Here is a 21,232-nt window from a genome sequence, read left to right as displayed (position 1 = left end):
TGGGGGAAAGGGGAACAGGTCAGAAGTTGCTCTTACAGTATGAGTTAAATTCTGATTTTTCAACATTAGATTTCATTCAAATATGTTTGAACTGAATTAACTCCAAAAGAACATGATCAGGCTGGGGAAACGAATTACAATTTTTATTTTACCTCCAAAAGCAAAATCCATTCTATTACCTCCACAAAAGTGATGACTGCTGCAAGCCTGATCTTCGGTTGGGTGGCCAGCCTTTAACGACTGTTGTAACACAGGGAAACTTTCGGATTCAACCCCCTGAGGAAGGGAAGTGATGTCAGTTTTTTACTGATCAAGTTATAACAGAAGTCACCGCCAGAGTGGATACAAAAATGCTGCATAAAGTTTCCTGTTAGAATTAACACTAAGTCAATTTGAAACTCACTAATATACGAAATGTACACTGTCCATGTACACATGTACACACCATATAGCTTCAGTTTTAAAAGGGATAAGGAACTTTCTTTTTTAAAAATAAATTTCAACAGAAATTTCAGAGTAAATTAGAAACAGGTATACTATGTGAAAAGAATTTCACCTATGTAAGCATTTCATCATTCAATAGCACAAAAGAAACGGAAGGTGATACTGGGGAATGCAATCTAGCTGCTGTATATCAGATGATAGCTAGGGGTAAATGGGAGGAAAAAGCCTGAAAATAGTATTTTTAAAAAACCATTACAGAAAAGTTTGACTGAAAAATAAACCTTGATCAAGCATCCCTCTACTATTTCACAACTGTGAAATTATCCATTCCATGATCAGTATGAAGTTCCCAAAGCTCCTTCCTCTTCCTTTCTGGCTCATTCCTTATCACTTTTGAAGCAAGAGAATTATGTTGGAAAAGAAATCTGCTGTTTAACTTAATTACCGTCACCTTCCAGAAAGAAAAAGATTTCCTTTTACCAACAATATTCAATTCTATAAATTACAGCAGGAAAATCCCTAACTGTAAGTCACCAGTACTGTTGTACTTAAAGACAACAGCACTGTAATATGGGCCTTTACATCCCTCTTCAGCACGCTGAAGTCAGCTAGCTTAGACCACAAGTAATACTACCTTTCCTGAAGCGTTCAAAACAAAATGGAAAAAATAGCACTTGCACTAAAGTTGCAAGTCGCCCAGCCATGGCAACAATATAAAACATTAATCAAAAATTTTAAGAGATTTTTCCAAAACAACTATGCTGTCACTAAACTTATCTTGTGACTTCTTTAGGGTCAAGATTTTCCAATAAGAAATTCATCCAAAACACAGAACTAGATTTGGTCTGTTTTAGAAGAGTGTTCCCATATATACATATATTCTTTAAATCCAGCCAACCAGCCAAGAGACAGCAGGCTTCCCAAGCTCTCAGATACACTTCTCCTGGGCAAAGGCCATGGACACAGAGGACCCCTGTTCACAGCATGCACAGACTCTGCCCATGTATCACCAGATAACCAGTGCCTTTTGGAAATCTCAGCGGCAGGAGCCGAAAGCAGTCAAAATATGACAGTTTAAAGGTGAAGGGAAACTTACAATCACAGAAATACGGGGGTTGAGATGTTTGAGTGCAGCAGCCGATCCTGCCAGCAAGCCGCAGTGCTCTCCTGCAGGGAAAATCACTGCATCCAGCTTTGGCGCCTGCTCATAAATCTCCAGTCCCACAGTTCCCAGCCCGGACAGGTAGACAGCACTGTCTTCCCTGCGGGAAGGAAAGACACAGCTCAGCAGAGTTCACATTTTGTCAGTGCAATAGTAGTTCAGCCTACGACTTCAAAAATATAGTTCAGCAGAAAAGCTATATGTGCGAGTAAATCACCAGCACAATCAGGCCAGGAGGCAAAACAACAGGTCACTGCCATCAAACAGATTGTCACAGGCTTTGATTTTGATTCTTTCCAAAGCAGTGCAGAACCAAAAGGCAAAAACGAATTGATGCCAGAGCAAAAATCCTATGAAGAACAGAGGCACAAATCCTTCAGTTGCAACCAAGTCAGCAAGCATTTCAAAATACCTGAATTACCAATTATCTGGGCTTGACAGGGTAGCAAGTTTTCATGCAGGAGGGAATGCTGGGGTTAAAGCGGTAATCAGCAATCAAGGAGAATTCACAATCCTATCTGGCCTGGAGCAGGCCTCCCCAACAGCCTGCAGGCAGAAGAGCGCATATCTTTGCTGTTACTGCTACCAGGTATTTACTGATCTGAAAAGGACAAAAGTCCTTCTTTCAGTGCCATTACTCCCTTAAGTTTCATGAATTTTAAATGTTGTAGTCAGAACCAAAAGCCAAGACTGGAAAGATCTTCTCTCTCTATTTACAAGTGGAATTTAGTGTTCATGATAAAAAGGAATTTTAATGAAATTTAAGCACTGCGTTCACCCTCACAGATACCAAACAGAGTAGTACAGAGTTAAGTCTTTCCACAGCCCAGGGCCAATATCTGATACCTTCACATTACTTTGGAAGACCTCACGGAAGGATAAGAGAAGTATTTAGTCTGCCAAAACACTTACTGGTAAAACACTTTAAAGCACAGGCAATTTAATAAGCAGAATAGGGACAAACAGAGTAAAAAATGATTGAAGAAAAGTCCATTGTATAGTCATTCACATGACTGACACACCTATTTCTAAAAGCTCTTTTGGATTTTATTTAAAAGTTAGCAAATATGTAAACGCAGCATGATATATGAATGAAAAATATGAGACCTCTGGGTGCCTGTACATTCTGCTTTTTTGGGCAAATGGATAACCAAACAGAATTACAGATCCAGTTATTTCACTTATTTTAACTTTACCCAGTGCTTTCTGGTACTAAGAAGCTGTGCTCCTTTGTTCCTGTTAGATATGCACAGAGAGGCTCAGCACAGGGGCCCAGAATGCCCGCAAGGTGGAGATTAAGGCCCTCTTAAGAAATGACTTCAAATACACAGCAAAACACAGCAGGGGCAAAAGGCTGCTGTGAACACACAAGAAAGGATGAGGGGACTGAAGTTTCACCCCTTAACAGAAGTAAAGACTAAGGCAAGGACTCATAGTGGAATGGGTAACTGAACCCTTGAATTCAGTGTCTTTATGAAGACACTGAGGGAGCTTTCTTCTCCTTTTTATACATGACAAGATATATCACTAGTCTCCTGAACAATTCTTTTGGAGCTTTTTTCACAAATAAGATTCAGAACTTACTTGGTAGAGTTACCTCTGCAATGGTAACATGGGAAACCACAGGGACTGAAAATTCTCTCCAAAGGAGACTGTTTTGGGCATGCCAATTTATTAGCAGTTTGAATGACTATTCTAGACAATCACATTTTCCCTGCTAATATTTAGTTAGAACATCAGTTCACTGATTAGCCTTCAGCCTTTCATAATAAAATAAGTTATTTGCATTGTGACTGATTACTTTTGCTTGGTCAAAGCAAACATCTCACTATCATATGCCATTAAAGAAAAAGTAAGGAACGAAGGATGAAGAAAGAAGGAAGAAGGAGGAATGAAGTCTGCATATTCAAATTAGCATTTTTGAATCAGAGCTAGGTATCTCGCCATTTGCCTTCTAAAACGTGCATTAGATCAGCAGTCAAAGATGGGTCTTGAGGCCTCAGTCTCCCAGTCAGTTTGACATGACAGTTTTTTTGGTTCTATTCTCCTTTTCTCCAAATTTAGGGTACTGGTTGGGCTTCCTAGAAAAATAGACTAACCAGATCGCAAACGAATAAGGGACAGGTCGGATCAGTATTTGGATATGGAGTGGTAACACAAAAAAACCCAGGACACTCAAGGAAGGAAGATGTGCAATTCCATGTGTAGCTCTCTTCCCTCTCTGATTCACAAATCAGTCATTCTCTCACATTCTCCCAGAAGTCCTGTGTAACTATCTTCAGATTAAATATATAATCATCTCCTGAACATCTACAGTTATTAAAGAACCCATGTTACCTTACCAGCAATTATAGAGACGTCATGATTGAATCCAACTGGAAAAATCACATTTCCTTCCTGGAACTTCACAGTCCCAGTTGCAACTGGATAAAAAGTCTCCCTCCTGTAATTGAACACTTGCATGCTAGTTTTCCTAACTCAGTATTTAATTGCACTCAAGAAATATGAAGAACTGTCATTGACACACCCAACTACAGGACATGACATGCTACAGGTAAAACAGAAGTCAGTCACGTAGTGTGACTGACTTTCTTCAGAAAAGAAAGAATAAATTGTTGTTAAGGAAATCCAGAGATCCCATGAAGTCACCTTTCTCTCTCTAAGCAACACTGATAGATAAGCTTCAGCTCTGGGATTTCATTGGTACTAGCTTGCAACAGGATAGGGGTTTTGGATCTTTCCAATTGTTTTGATCATTCACTGCTCTTTTTTTTTTTTTTTTCTTCTATCCAGTGAGTAACTAATACAAGAACAACCCCATAAGAGTGAGGATTTATTGCCTGGGAATGCCTTTGATATTTGGAAAAGCATAATTGTGATTTTCCACCTGCTAAGGATCAAACCACTGAAGATTTTAGGCAGGCTAGAAACAGAACAGGGCAGGACAGGAAGGGTTCCAAACAAAACAAAATAGAATAGAACACAATAAAATAAAATAGAATTTCACTTCAGAAGTTCCATTCTAAAGCACAGGAGATCAGCTGGTCAAATCAGATCAAAGTATGGTGCACACATACACATGCGAGACGACTGGCTATACACTCATGAACATCTCTGAGAAAGCTCTCCCAACCCATGCCTGAGAAACCATGTTTCAGGCTTCCTGTCACGAAAATTCACAAATGTGATGTCGGTCTCCCCCGCCCCAAACGTGAGAAATTGTGTCTGTGAAGACTTAAGTTTTAATGAAACATAGCAGTAGACTGAATATCTCAGTTTTTTGTAACTTGGAATATAATAAATCAGACTGCTTAGGTGTTATTAACTGTAAAATGTACTTTTAGAATTCTTCAGTGCTAGATACTGAAGTCCTTCCCATGCATCGCCCCTGGAGTTTTATGAACGTAGAGAATCTACCTTCTGCAAAATAAAGAACTATTTGGGGAGCAGAGGAAGATTAAGCAAAGATTAAGCACGGAATTGCAATAAGGTAATTTTGTTCTAATGCATAAACACGATATGTGATGAAACACAGCTGGCAGTCAACACATCTATTGAAAAATGGCTGATAACAATTTTGAAATCACAAGGTTATGGAAAGCTGTCTAGGAGTTTAAATGTGTTGAAAATCCAGCGGGATCTAGGGCACTTAATTCCCTTTGATTTCTTGGAAAGTCTCAGTGTGAGACAAGATTCTGCCCTTGGTGACAGACAAGGCATGCCAAATAGCCTAGTCCATCGCTAGCTGTTGACAGAGCTAACATTGCAGCTGAAATGTAGAGCTTTTAGTGTTGTTTTTCCCAAAGAAACTGGATATGGATAAACCAATTGGGAAAGAACCAAGGACTTTCTCCATTTCGCTCATTCTATGATGCTCTTTCTAAGGAATATTACCTAAATTATTAGTATTATTATTATGTTTATTGTAGTAGTGCCCAAGAGCCATACAAGAATGGGCACTCACTGCAGAAGGTGCCATACAAACGGGAATTGGCCAATCAGCCCTGCAGAGGGGAAGTGATGGGGAAGGAGTTTAACAGTCTGAAATGCACTGCTGTCACCATTATGTCATGCTAATGATTCACCCCCTCCACCCTTTTGGTGGTTTTACTTGGAAAAGGGTAAGGAAAACAGAAAAGGGAAGGAAAAGGCAGAAGAGACAGTAGAGAAAAAGGGAGAGGGGGAAAGCAGAGCAATTCTAAGTATTTTTGCCTGTCTTTTCCTATTCTAATCCTCTTTCTATTAGCTCTGGCTTATTCAAAGATCTCAGATAGTTCACCAACTTAAATTTATAATCATACTTAGCTACTTTAAACACACAAGTGAAGTCACCTCTTAATCACCTTCTTTCAAGCCAGAATCCCAGTTTTGTCAATCATACCAAATACATGAAAATCTTTACAGCATTAATCATCCCTTGCCTTACACTATGTCACTGAACCCTTTGCATTAAAGGTTAACTTTTAACTACCTTACTCCAAACAGTAAGAGAGACCAAAACTGAATGCTAGTCTAAATGCATGCTGACAGGGTTTTACAAAGAATTAACATGGTACGCACTATTGTATCAGCCCATATCATTCCCAGTCAGGAAGTTTGTCTAATTTGGGGCGGGGGGGAGGGAGGGTGTTTCATTTTGGTTTCCATCCCAAACTGTAACAGAGAGATTCATGTTTTGTTGTTGAAAAAAATATAACTATCCATACTCCAGGTGGCAGGAACCTTTTGATGACCTTGGATCAAATCTTAAGTTTGTGACAACTCAAGAAAGTAACTGTTTCTGCACAGCTGTGCAGTTATCTAATCTAATCTTTCTAATCAGTTCAACTTCCCACTTACTCTTCAAGGTAGAGATAGCTGTTCTCCTGTGCCAGCCTTCTTGCATGTATCTGGGAATCCTTGGCTGTGGTGCCATAGGAGATAACCATGGCACCGTACTCACGGCACGTTTTCACTCTGGCAGGGGAAGTGCTGGTTGACATGATGACAAACACTGGAATACGGAGTTCTGAGGCGTGGTAAGCAACAGCCATGGAAAAGCTACTGTCTGAAGCCACGATCACTCCCTTTCTTTGCTGATCCTACAAAACAGGTTTACTTATTGCACGTTCTGCAGCGCCGCAAACTGGTCCCCTATCATCATGGATCATTCTAGTGTTCTGACTTCCTCCTACTAGATCTCATCCTTCTTTTCCTGTACTACTTCATTATATTTTGATATTATGACAAACTATATGCATGTCTGGGTGGATCTTAGGACCCACCCGGAGCTAACACAGTATAAGTTCAATTTCTGTTCCTTTGTTTCTCTAGGTTCCATTCTTGTTCTGTTGGAATTAGTTGCAAACCTCCAGCTAATTCCAAAAGAAACAATATCTAGTCCTTCTTCCCTGCCTATAGGAAATAATTTAATTTCAGGTTTCCTTGTAATAGAAGGAATTATTTTTCATTATTCATATTATTGCAGAAGTGCAAGAATAACCAACGTTTCTGAACTGCCATATCATGCCAATTATAGTTATTACTATTACAGAGACTCAATAACCTCCAATAACAAATGATAAAGATAGTCATGTAATGATATTGTATTGACATTACAAAATCAGTCAGTGCTCTACACTCATCTCATCATCTAATGTGACTTGATTTCATCACTTCAACATGTCAGAACCATAATACATATAAAACCATGTCAATGCAAGTGTCGCAGAAAAATGCTGACATTTACATTTTGCAAACTGTTCTTTCAAAGATTCTTACATCATCAAATAATCCAGCAGATTTGTCAAGTGTAAATAAAGAAGTAAAATATTTTACATTCAGATATTTGCAGACTTATCTATGCGCTTAGTCAGCACAGTGGTTCAAAAGTGAAGAAACACAGGAAGTCTATGGACATTACAGATAAGATTAGCTTTTCTTCTGCTCAACTTTCGTGAAGCAGAAGTGATCTACTTCTTTTTTTACAAAGATATTTTGTCACACCTGAGGCAATGATGTTAGAAGGTAGAGTACACCTCGTTCCTTCACAGATCCTGTGTACTGGAGGAACTCTTTCTTTAGGTAGATGTCCACTCCATACTGCTTTGACAGCCTAGAATACTGGAATAGAGAAATATTATTACAGTGATGTATTTAAAATGGAAAAACATTCCTGCACACCCCATCAGCTCGTTGGTTAGGCAGGCAAAGTGATCGCTATGTGTGAGCTCCACAGAGTAAGTTGTCTAATCCATATCTTTGGAAATCCATGACAGCGTGCTGCTACCTTCCAGATTCTTGTGGTTTATGGAAGTCATTTTCAAACTTGCAGTAGTGAAATATGTGCCCCATGTTATTATGCGTTCTGAAAATAAGACTGGTTTTGATCTTACCAACCAAATATATACATAAAAATAAGCATTTTCAGTTATTTCAGAAGCCATGCTATGGGCTGATATTTTAGCACTTGCCAGAACTGGAAAGTGAATACCCCAGAAATAAAGTTATCTTCAATAGATGCAAAAGCAGTTCAAAATTCTTTCTTTTAATCCCACTCCGTCATATGACTCTGCTTATGGTTTCAGCCACCAGTTCACCACTGAGTATCGCCCATTTTGCACCTTAACTCTGGTATAATATTAGCAAAGTCATTTTTCATTTGAAGAATGATGCAAATAACAAGAAACATTTCCCAGGGTTTCAAATATAAGCAGCAACTGTTTGCAAATATGCAGTGTTTAGAACAGAAAGGATCCCTGAGCTGAGAGGATTAGCAAGCAGAGCACATGTGATGCAGTGTTCAAATGCATGAATTTTCTGCCTCTAACAAACCTTTGTCATTTCTTACAGTACAATAGTCACCCCAAGTATTGTCACATTCATTTCCTATTACCATATTATCTGAAACACAAGTTTTAAACAAAATCTCTCAGGAACTAGAGGCACAGCAATCTCATGGAACTGGAATCCAACTTCCATTGGCTGCTAATGGGAGTGAGGACTTGTGCATTTCGGGGATTAAGCCCTTGTTTATGACAAGTCACAACAAGAGATAGATTAAAAGACAGCATGGCAAGATGTTTTAAATATTTCTCTCAAAAAGTATGCAAGTGTCATATACAGTAATTATGATAACTGGATAGTTTTGCAACATGTTTGTCAGACTGTGCGACTTTCAAAGTGTTAAGTATTTCTGCAAACTAAGCATCCCTGAAACAGGTACTTGCTTCAATTAAACTAAACATACAAATATTTGTAAAATACAAATATACAGTTAAACTAAGTATTTCAAATGAATGTTTCCAGGCTTTTTAGTGGATTTACAAACATTTATTAACTTCCTCACCCATAGGTGGGGCCAGATTCTCTATGTTGTTTCTGAAAATCCTGCAATCATAGGAGCCTCCACTTTGTGAAAATCTGGCTGCAGAGCCGAAAGAGTGGAAAGTTCTTAGTAAACTAATAGGATAACAGTTTCTATCCTAAACAGCCTAAACTGTGAGGAATGCCTAAGCAAAATAGGACAAGACCACTGGAAAAAACTACTTTATCGGTTCTTCACATTAGTTTCATCATATTTGCTTTTGTAGAGCATCTCGGATTCTATAGTGACCAAGGATAAAATTGCTTTAAGGAGACCAATCCTGTGAGTTTGTAAAGTTGCTAAGGCTCCTACATTAAAAAATATGCCTCATTAAGTCACTCTTTACCACAGAAGAGGTGAACTTTAGATATTTCTTTTTTGAACATTGATACCCAGTAGTTTAACCCTTTAGGTTATCCTTTCCTGCTTCAAATCCTTCCTTTAACTGAGGCTTTTTCATCTGGCCTAAATATAGCAATTACTTCTAATAATAGGAGGAGAGGAGGTGTCGGTGCTATCTTCAGCTGTACTGACCTGATGTGTGACCTTGCAAGACTCACTGAACCTCCCTATAACTTTCCCCTTTTGTCACCTTGATCCTATCTAGGAAATAGAGATACTGTGTCTAATGTACAACACAGCACACTGCAGCCTCCACGTGGCATCCATAAAGCTAACACAAAACAACATTTAAAGCTCCTACATCAGCAACCAAAGTAAGTGTCTGATTTAATGCTAAAATACTTGTTTTCCTGTTCCCACCACCTCTACCAGATCTATCATTCATCGTGCCATGTCTCAGCTTCAGGCATGCTCCTGCACAAGGATCCAGTAGGGTGCTTCACTCGTGGTCTTACCTGAAGAGTAGGAATCAAACTGCAAAAATTCATTTAATTAATTGAACGTTCTCTAGACATGCTTGCTTTTTTATCCAAACAAATGTCTCTGAAAGAGGCTCTTATTTCTCACTGAGGAGGAGGTAAAATAAAAATTATCCATGTTTTCCTGGACACCACATTGTGCTTTAAATAATTTCCCTTACACGCATGAAACATATACTAATGTTTTCTGCATGAATATTACTTTGAATAGCAACAGACATAGGCTATTTTCACACCAAAACAAATAGGGAGATAAGTTTTCCACTAACACGATCATCCTAAGAGCATATTTCATAAAAGGAGACTAAAGAAAGTTAGCCTGCCTAGCTTGGCACAGTGAAGGCAGAAAGGGGATATAACTGGACAGCATTAATCCGTCAGGGTCATCCAAGAGAAATGAGTTATTTAAGTTAAGGGACAATGCTGCTTACGAACAAATGGTGTGACATGGTCAAAGACAATTTAACTACTAGTAAGCAGGAGCACGATCAGTTTATGAAAAATTTCATGTTATGTGAATACCTGCAGGAGCAGAAGATGGACTCTGAGATGCAGTCTCACCTTTTCCCACATTAGGATGTGTTGGTTGGCTCAGTTTTAGAGCACCAGCAACACTTTGTGACCAAGAAGGCAGCTTGTGGGACTGGTCTGAGATACAGCTTCTACTAGTTTTGAACTGTTGGCCTGATCCATCTGGGCGGACGGTGTGAGCGAGGTCCTGCATTGAGCCACCTGGCCAAGGCGTCCACAGTTTCACACTGTCTGATTCACAGAGGTAGCATCCTACAGCTCCTTGGCAGACATGCACGTGGCTGTGAACTGCAGGGACGGGCTGATCCAAGCTATCAGAGGGCACAAAGCTAGCTAGGTCTGTTTTGCAAATCAAGCCAGGACACTCTCCCTCTCCCTGCCCACTGACCTACCTTTATAAAGCAGTATTAAACCCAACTAACAAGTATGACCGGAGTGGTCAATTGCTGGAAAAGCGCAGTCAGTGCTCACAGTCCCCAGCTGCAAAATAAACGCACGTCATCTCTTCCTGGGATAGTCTCTCCACAAAAACAAAACATGAACGCTTCTGTCTAGGGCACTGTGTGTGCTCTCAGGCATAACATAGTCTGTGAACTTTGGTGACAAAAGAAGCAAAGTGTTATGACAAGATCAGCTGGCTATGCTCCTTCTGCTCTCCAGGGCCCTGGCCCCCAACCACCCATGCTGCACATGTGTTTGTTCACTCCCATGCTGCCTTCCTAAGCAAGCTGACTTTTTCACTCTGAAAGGAAAGCCAGGTACAGATGGCAGGACAGTTTATCCTGAGTCACTCCGAACAAATACTATGAACGCATAAGGCATCGAATTTGACACCCTGCACTCCAGCCAACGCTATCCTGCAAGCTTTTTGTGCCACCTTACAGGCCCAGACATGCTCATACCATGCCTTGTGTTAAAGCACACTCAACTTCACTGTTATGCTAAAAAAGCCACAGCTATCCCTATTTTGGGAACACTGAGCTGCAAAAGCACTGAAAACAAATTCTGATGTCTTCAGGCCAGCAGGCACCAGCTGGGAACCAGGGCAATGGCTGTGTATTGCAGACTAAACTAATATGCTCCAGGGTGTGTTAGCCCCAGATAGTATGGACACAAGGCAACTTTGCCAAGCGGTTCAGATGCCATGGCCCTCTCCCTGTACAGGCCAGAAGGAAAACCTGTAGTCAGGGAGGCTAGTGGGATCCGCCTAGGGGGTCAGCATCAGGGATGGACCCCTTGAGAGAGCGCTTCTCAGGCTGCTGCTCTCAATTGCCATCTGGCAAAGGCTCCCTTCACCCTCCACAGGGAAAAGAGGAGATTAGCCACAGAGTGCCCACAACAGGCTTCTGAAATGCTCCCAACAGTAGAAATAAGCTATGAATTAAATAGCTTAAGGCACTGTATTTCCACTACATTTTATCAAATAATTATACATTTACAGTGCAGGTATTTCAGCCGTTTTCACACCTAGACTGTTTGATAGGTACACGTGTATATACTTTGATGCCCTTGTTTTCTCAGAAAGGCACTTGGCAGAACCACTCAGAGCACATATCCCACCTTGACAGGTTTGCCAGCTAGGAGAGAAAGTCTGTATGTTCGAACTCTCAGAATATGTGGATCGGTTTCCAAATGAGACGCTCCCACAAGACTGCTTACCCCAACACTGATGGTTGGCTTACCCCAACACTGGTTACCCCAACACAGATACTTTGTAGCAAGCGTTTTTCACTGGGTGCATAATATCACAGTGCATTAAGTCTATGCCTAATGAGGTTTATCCTTTGTTTACAGATCACTGCAATCTTTGAAGATTTAGGTTAGTGTGAACAGATAAGGAGAAAATGATTACTGACAGATGACAACAACTAATAGGAACATCAGTCATCTTACACGGACGAGCAACTGCCACATACTCCTCAGTCATTTCTGATTAGCTTTTATAGAAAAAGGAGAAATTTAGAGAATGCAAATCTATAAAAATTCCCTACCATGCAGGGTGTCTTCTGAACACTGCATTGGATTTTGAAAGCTGCTGCACTAATGTCTTCAAATCGAATCAGCTTGTTATAGCTTGACGGGCTGGTCCTACTGCTTGACTGAGGGATTCGAGAAAGGGCATGCCCAAGCAACTCCTCATTACGGCTCACTATCTTCATTTCCCAGGTCTTCACATCCCCATTCAGGTAGTCCTCCTCACCAAAATCTTTTAGTCTCTCAGGGTTGATAGAGGCTGGCCGCTGCCCAATATGGCCATTTCTTATTGGCCCATCTTTACAACTGTGAAGATCACAATGGGTTGGGGCATCTTGTTTCTTTATTTTACTGTCATCCCTAAAAACAAATAAAAGAATCTCGTTAGGAATGTCTGGATGATTAAAGACTTGACATTTAGCATTCAAGAAGGATGCCCAGCTCTTTTGTAAGACTCAAATAGGAAGACTAAATGATTAATGTCATATTACCTATCTTGCAGGTGTTTTGAAAGCTACTGTAACCAGCTAGCTGTTAGAAAGGCTGCAGATAACCTGACATGCGCACAAACTGAAAAACTGTCACACCCAAGCAAATAAGAAAGCGGTACAGCTGTCTGTGCAGCTAGACCTTCCACAGTGTGAACCTCAATCAGTGACCGTCCCAGTTCCCAGTGGCTACTGCAGAAAATTTGAAATAACTAGTACTGTGTTTGCTGTATGCAATTCTATGTTTTTCAAAAAAGGCAAACGGCTCCTAAAGACCATTCCCTAATGTTATTCATAGCAGGAACAAGTGTGATTACATTGTATATAAGACTTCTGCTTCTCCACTCTTACATACTTACAAAGCATATTCTTGGCAGCCATCAACTGCCTTGTGATAGCATGAAAATGACTGTGATACGGGGTAATAATTATATCCTGCTATGAAGCTAATAACTAGGGCTCCTAATCCGTGATTTAACATTTCATACTTGTAGATAATAAGAGACTGTGATGCCACACAATCCTCCTTCCCCGAGGAACTTTGAAGAGACACCACTTTGCTACAAAAATTTGCCAGTATTCCTACCGGTTTTCTAAGGACGCATTTAGAAAACTATCATGCCACAAATACAGTACTGAAAATAATACAGTTGCTTCACAGTTACCTTAGACTGTCCTACCCTGTGGTCCACAGCAAAACAAATAAGATAGGCTCCAGGAGTTCACATGGGATAATATGCCATAGTGTAGGATTTTGCAGCCCTACTAACAAAAAAAGCAAAACTTCTAGATTTCTTGGAATTCAGAGAGTGACTCATGGAGGGAAAGAAGCATGAAGCAGAAGACCATTGATTTGGAAAAGAGCTGAAACCACCCCAGGCCTGAGGCTGTGGCTACACAGATGTTAAAAGCCTTTCCACACAAAGGGCTCAATGCTACTCTACTTGGAATAAACTGTTTTCTAAAAAAATATACACATTAAATTATGTCAGAGACTTCCGTATCATTGCCAACAGAAACCTAAGCTTTCTTGTCATTTACCATTTCCACAAAATAATCTGGATTTAAGCTATGCAGTTATTCATTAGCTGAGCTCATGAAAGGACTGTTGCCCTAGTTTTACAGTAGCAATTACCACTGTAATGTATGTTGTGTTCATTTCCAATAAGACATTTAAAAATGTTTAGAAACAGCTGCTCTTTGAGCAGCTGTCCCCCTTTTGACAGTGGCATCCATGTTCTCTGTGGTCTCGTAAGCTATGCCAGCAGCTCTGCTTCCTATCACACTTCCAATTGTTCCACTGAGGGCTTCGCTTGACAATATGAGCAGCATAAAAGGTTTTATTATTTGAATCAAGTACTGTATTAGTAGCATTGGTTATTAGGTATATCCTTAAAAGTTTGTTTCACAAGAGACAGAAAAGAAAGCTTCTGTAGTACGGTCTTTTCTCTCCGCAATTCCTGAAATAACACTTATCTTCTAAAAACAACAACAAAAAAGAGAGTATTTACACATTTGTAACTTGTTTGTGTTGACAATTGTGATTTAAAATGTCTTCCTGGGAGCACATCTTAAAGTTGCTATATCCAATGAGCAGAGACTGTGGCTTCAAATTAAAATGTTTTATCAAGTAGCCCTATTCCATAGTTTTCTGCTTTTCTGCTCCTTTGGGGTTGGAGGTTGATGGGAACTGGGACGTTTCATAAGGATGTTAAACTTACAATGTTAGTTCTTGTGCATATGAGTTAGTTTAAGGCAACCAACGAGAATCAGATCAGACCGGCTCCCAGCGAGCTTGTTACAGCACAGCCTGTGGTTTTTGGAACTAAATAGGACTATTGCATAAATGACAGCTATCATGACCCTAGAGCATTCTCTTAGGCATTCATGTATTCAAAAACCAGAACATTTCCTATAACACAGTCACCCATAACTACTCCAAAAAAAGAAGAAAATATACATCTTATCTCTAAACATATATCTATCTTGTGCAGCAATCATTAGCAATGCATGACATTTCTTACATTGGCAATGGGTTAAAAGGATACATAGGTTGATCAAAAACTCGTGATTTTTTAGGTCAAAAAATTTTTACTAAATGGTGTTTGAGATAGGAGACATTTGATGATGTGGGGATATGTGGGATAAGATGACAGTGGGATATGATGATATATTCCACTTTTTCCCCCGTTTCTTTTGCAAACAACTACAAAAAGTCAATAAAAGCCACAGTCAAAAAAACCCACAAAAAGTCCACCGATTAACGAGGATTCTGCTAGAAAGTACAAGCTGCAGGGCAACACTCTATCACACTAGCGCTGTCAAACATTTTTGTTTCGGCAAATGTAAAGAATAAAATGGGATACTGATTTTTGGCCCTATTCTTGGATTTCCTTGTCCTGGCTTAAGAAAATAGGGAAGTAAATCAGATTCTTAGTCTTCGTCTAGTCCATAAGTTTTTGATAGTTACAGAAATATTGGGCTAAATTTTCTACTATCAACATTCTAGCAAAAAAAAAAAAAATTGGTTCCTGATCTGCAGGAACCTGATCTGCTCTCATTCTTGCTGCCATGAACAGGGAATAGCTGCTAAGGTCCCTAGTAGAGTCACCACCTTACAGTCATTAAAAATAAGAACAAAATGTCAAAAAGATGTGAAAATGTATAGTACTTTCAAGCTGGAGACATATTTGAAGCATATCTGAAACATTAACATCTCAGCATTTAATATGGAAAATACGATCCATTGGCATCAAAAAGATCTGCAACCTCATTACCAAAGGACTATCATCATGCTATTGCATGTTCTATTTATTTCAGATGTATTTTTATTCTCCTTCTATGGATACATTTTTCAGTTTCACTAGTGAACGACATGTTTCACCACTGAACCCATCCGGGTGCACCATGGACCCACTGAGAGCTCTCACATTCCCAAGGTAAACAGTGGTTTTAGGTTTGATAGTTCATCATAAACGGGCAACTAACAACCCAGATGCACTTCTCTTTTAACACAGTTCATACGCTCTACAGCGATTACCTCATCGTGAATTTCTTTTACAGGAAAAGTCAAAGTAGGCATCAAAACATGCAGATGCTAATGGTAGGTGCAACGAAAAGATGACATGTGACTTCTCATGCACAGTAACAAAATACGGTGCCTGTCTAATGATCATGGCCAACAGATGAAAATGCAGAGCCAACATAAACCCCAGCACTATAAAACATTGCTCCTTTCAAATGAATTGTTTGTCATTTTTAGGAGTTTGTCATAGGAAAGTTTTCTTGAAAAAGGGTGTTTATTTCCAGCTATAAACAAATACCCAGCTGGTAAGTTTTGTTACATGGTTATACATCACACCATTTTACCTTTGAAATGATTAGTAAAAGCAAACATGAAAATATAGTTTATAAACCTACTTTTTCAAGAACAGCTGCTCAGCATAACTGCAAAAAATAAAAGAGAAGATCCATATGGAAGCATACCATGGATAATTAAGGAACTAGAGAAAATACAATTTATTTAAACAGATAGCTTTACATAGTTTAAAGTCTCAACGCCAATGCAAAGACATTGTGGTGAAATGTACTCTGACATTGATAAAAAACAACAACTTGGAACAAGTAATTTTCTGTTTCTAATTTGTTTTCTTGAATACAGTGATATTTTACATCAAGTCACATAGCACTGAGGAAAATAAGTTTCGTAAAATAAAAATATTAATCAAAAATGAATTAATAAAATAATAACAAAAATAAATTTAGGAAAATAAAATTTGGTAGTTGTCCATACTATATTTAAGCCACAGAACTGTTTCCTCTGTTACAAAGAGAAAGAAACGTCTACATAGTTCTTCTGCAATAACAGAACAATTATATGTCCCACTCAGATGAAGCCCACGCAGATTGGCCTCCTCAGTTTCCATGGGGAAAGGACTAAATAGATATACAGGATTTCTCCAGCTTCTAAAACCGAAGGAGTAAAAATCTACAAACTCACAGCTACCTAGTAAATGGTGAACGGGAAAGGACCAGTCACAATTTCCCCCAGTATGAGTGCCAGGGGGACATCTTATGAAATCATCAATTCAAAAGTTTAAAACAAAGGAAGTTCTTTTGTCCACAGAAAATAATTAGCTTGCAAAACTCTGGCACAGGATGCTGTGAGGGCTAAAAGTAGAAATGGGTTCCTAAAAAAGATTATGCAAATATATAAAGATGCATTAAATTCATTGTTCAGGAAGCAATCTGTGATTCAGGAAGCCCCTCAGCCCTTGCTTGCCAGACTCCACAAGAGCATATCAGAGTAAGCATCTTTCTTATGTGTCTTAATGCTACATTTTGCTCCAAGCTCCCATTACCGGCCACCACTACAAAGAGTATACAGAAGCAGATGGCCCTTTGCTCTGATCCAGTGTTGCCATTATGGCATTTTGATTTGCAGACATATCCAAAGCCAGCATTTGGCTTATTAGGCAGCTTTTACACTTATTTTGTAAAATTAGTCAAGACAATGCATTTTGAGGTAGAAATGATGTTGGAATTATAGACATCTGTTCCAATGTCATTGCTCTCCTTCACAGAAGGAGATAAGAGAAGCTCAAGAGCCACAGTAGGCAATAAATAAATTTTAGTACAAAAACATTGTCACTGAAAACTCAGGATTTCTTGGTAATTTCCACAGCACTTTCTATTATCTGCATTCACCATGATTCATACTGACCATTCAGAGGAGTTGCCAGCCGGGTAGGTTCTGTATTATTTTTCAGCATCCCCAATGTCTATGCCAAGATAAGTATTTCAAAAACCAGTACATAATTTGGACTGAGCAGTGGCAGAGTGCAAACCAGCTAGCATTAAGCTTGAATACCACTTCAAAGCATTCCAATGAATTGGGACTGTAATTAAATACATTGGCGCACACATGTGCACGTGTACTCTATACCTGGATTTTTTCATACTTTTTTAATGTTTGGGGGGTTGGGGTTACTTATGTTGATGTCCTTATGATGCCATCATCTTCAGGCTCTCAGAACACCTTCCTACAGCACACTGGGCAACAGACATTGGTAAAATAAGGTTTTAGACCTCTCTTATCTGCTTTCTGGACAAGCGGGCTCAGATCTTTTCCCTGCAACTTGGAAATACTTACAATAGCAAAAAGCGATTGCCTTTAAAATCACCGCTGCCTCATTGCTCAAGGTGTTGAGCAGAGATGGATCATGGATAGAGGAGGAGGTAGTCTGCTGCTGGTAGCAGGCTGCCTACTTGGCTTGGGACGGAGGAGATGTGAATAGGGCTGGAATCTCCTCTCTCAAAGGACTGAGAGAGAAAGATAATCCCAGAAGAGGATAGAGAGGGCCCCTTCCCTCACCCCTCCATCCCTCTTTTACCCAGAACCTCCCCAGCTCCATTAATCCTTCTTATTCCATGTCCCTAAGCCCTTCTCCTCTGACCCTTCTAGATGCTGTGCCTCCTGCATCCCTCTGACACCTTAGTGATTTATCTCAGTCATTTTTCCCACCAAAACTCCTAACCCTGTTGGTCCTATCTCAACTGCTTTTACCAGTGTGTATATCCCTGTGAGCTCTCCTACTTTCACAAAAATCCCCACTGACCTTTCCTTTCTAATTTTCCTGCCCCAAACACACCCAAATGCGGCAACAGCAGCAATTCTCATTAGTTTCTCAGCAGCTTGTGCAAGCTGGTCCTTATGAAAGAGGAATGATGGAAAAATTAAGGCTTGTTGAGATACAAATGTCAAGAAGCATCCTAAGAGATGTCATCAGCACCGCTAGCAATGCTAAGGCACCACACTGCGTGGTAGCCAAGCGTCCCCTACATGACTACGAGACAACAAGCAAAATTCTCCCGTTGACAAAGCAGTTAAAACAGATCAAAGATAAAACTACACAGGAACATTGATTTCTGAAATAATTATTATTTTGTATAAATGTAGTACTTAGAAACACCCATCTGAGACAGTATTACCCTAAGTATTCACAATCAAAGGATGAGAATTTAAAATGCATCTCCGACATTTAGATACCCAAATCCTATGTAAAGTGATTGTTCCTAAATCACATAGGAATCACCAATATCTTCCTCTAAACAGAAAGACAAAGTCAGTAAATATTAGCTTAACGTTACTGATAAGGAATTGGGGCAGAGACAGATTAAAATGACTTGCTTAAGAATCCCACAGGAAGTTTGTAGCAGGGCTGGGAATTGAGCCCAGCTGTTATTTATTAGAGTATCTTAAAAATAAATAGATCATGACTTAGTTTTTAGCTTTTATGACACAAACGTCCATCGTGACCATACAGCGTAGATAGGTACAAAATAACCAAGTCTTGAGATTAAGTCCACAGCAGGCACTTGCACCTCTCTCCACCTTATTCAGTACAGTCCAACAAGATTGTGCAGTCCTACACCAGCAAAGAGTGTAAAGAAAGCCCAGGCTCAGGCAGGGGACAATGAAGATGCATTACTGCTTCTGACACAATAGCTCACTAGTTTCAGTAACTCACATTTACTACAGACTGAGTCTAGCACTGTACCTGCCTGCGTCTGTAGTCACAGTCCATGGCCAGGCTTCCATACACATTACTGAAATGTCACTGCTTACTGCCGGCAATGATAACTAGGTATCAGCTGCTAAATAGATAACATGGGAAAAAATAATCTGAAAGTAAGATGAACTCAAAAGGTCATCCCTCTCGGGTACCTCTGCTTCCACACCTCCCAAGTGTCCCTGGAACAGATTCCTCTAAACACTTCTCACAGAATTTGCACAGCTCTGAATGTCGAATGATCAGAATAAAACACTTCATGCAGTTTGGCAGTTAAAACTCTTCAAAAATTAATCTTTTTTCCTCTTTAAATTAAATCTATACTGAATTTAGAGGTTCTCTTGTGATTAACACATTTCCATTATCCATCTGTAATAAAAGAAAAATTACATAACCTAAAGCAGAGATGAGAATGGTCCTGTAATTAAAAGACTGGTTTACGTTTCTAGGTTCACCACAGATATTGTGAGCGACTTTGGGCAGGCCAGTTTTTCTGCGAGACTGGGATCCTTTCTTCCCCTCTGGTGCCTTTTCTCTCAAGCTGCCTGTTTTGTGAGTGTTTATTAACAGCACTGAACCCATTGAAACAATTTGTGCTCTTAAATAGTACAAACATACGCAACTATTTGCAGCAAGCAGCAAATGATAATGACCCCTTCGTGCCACGTGTGGCAACACTATCTTCCGATCCTGCCAGCAGTGTCCAGACAATAAAACACAGGGAGAAAACAACTCTGAAGAAGCTAAAAGAAAGGTTGCGCAAACACAACTGTCTCATGAGTGCACACCCCCAGCTGGGGCTATGCAGGGGCACAAGAGGTCTCCTAATTTCCCTGTACACCATCTATGCCTGAACACAGTAATCCAAGGCAACCATAAACACTAGAACAAATATAACTGTAGAGCACCTGTGAACAACAAAATCTGATATAGGCATAAAATAAACTGTTTCAAGACAAGATGAAGATAAACTTTCAGCAGTCCATTGGCCTGTCCAGGCTTATTTCTAACGCAGTACTCATGATGAAGTAAAAAGCTGAACTCCGTAGGCTTAAATTCCTCACACCTCCACTGCTTTCAGCGGATGACTCCAGGAATAGCCACAGAACCTTGGGAAATACTGAAAAATTATAAACAATTCCCTTTTTTAGAAAGTGAGAAACGAAAAAGGAAGCATTACCTATATAGTACAGCGACAAAATAAACAATGAGGTGAAGCAAAGCTCCAACTACGACACCATAACGAGGCAGGAGGGGTCCAGGGGAAGTGATGTCCGTAGGTCTGGCCCTAGGTGGACCCTGGGGATTGACCATGACTCCTACAGGGAAGAAAGGAGCACTCTAGTTCTACGTCAGACAGCAATATTCTCCAACCTTTGCCAAAAAGGATCGTAGTCTTCATCTTCCCTGGAGCAGACCCTGGGCGTTCTGTTCTTTAACACCCTGGAGTAGAGAAACTGTGCTGCAAAATTCATTGTAATTCCAGGGGCAAAGCAAAGTGGTGAGACTGCAGGCAGTGGGCACACTTGCCTGAGAAGTGCCAGCCCTGGGACGGCTGGATGGGAAGCAGTGGGTGACTTGCTGTCAGCAGCTCTCCAACTCTAGCTGGGGGAGGGGAAATGACTTTGAGAGATGGCTGCTGCTATTTAAAGAGATTATTTCAGAGGCCAACCTGTCCTTGTCGATTTGAGTCAGGGCTTGGATTACACTCAGTGACGTTCTGTTAGCAGGATACTTGGAGCTTTAGTTACTGCTTAGCTGCGGAGCACGACCCAGGCTTGCTGCAAGGCCTGTAATTTAACAGGATGCACTTGGGCAGACAGAAGTAGGAAGGA

The 21,232-nt window shown here is 40.1% G+C and overlaps 1 protein-coding gene across 1 annotated transcript in view; it reads right to left on the bottom strand.

Moving 5' to 3' along the window:
• The window catches only part of LOC104152640 (L-threonine ammonia-lyase), a 35,270-nt gene extending 14,434 nt beyond the window's left edge, over positions 1-20,836 (bottom strand). The window contains exons 1-7 of the mRNA XM_068950580.1: positions 20,578-20,836; positions 16,246-16,272; positions 12,355-12,697; positions 7,592-7,708; positions 6,446-6,687; positions 1,541-1,706; positions 180-276 (exon numbers count right to left, since the gene is read on the bottom strand). Of these exons, the coding sequence (XP_068806681.1) occupies positions 180-276; positions 1,541-1,706; positions 6,446-6,687; positions 7,592-7,708; positions 12,355-12,697; positions 16,246-16,272; positions 20,578-20,711 (1,126 nt within the window). The 5' untranslated portion in view covers positions 20,712-20,836. The remainder of the gene's footprint in view (positions 1-179; positions 277-1,540; positions 1,707-6,445; positions 6,688-7,591; positions 7,709-12,354; positions 12,698-16,245; positions 16,273-20,577) is intronic.
• Positions 20,837-21,232: the final 396 nt, after the last annotated feature.

Source organism: Struthio camelus, chromosome 7 (genome assembly GCF_040807025.1).
Source record: "Struthio camelus isolate bStrCam1 chromosome 7, bStrCam1.hap1, whole genome shotgun sequence".
NCBI lineage: Eukaryota > Metazoa > Chordata > Aves > Struthioniformes > Struthionidae > Struthio > Struthio camelus.
The sequence above is the reverse complement of the archived record's forward strand: the minus strand, read 5'-3'. Positions and strand labels throughout refer to the sequence as shown.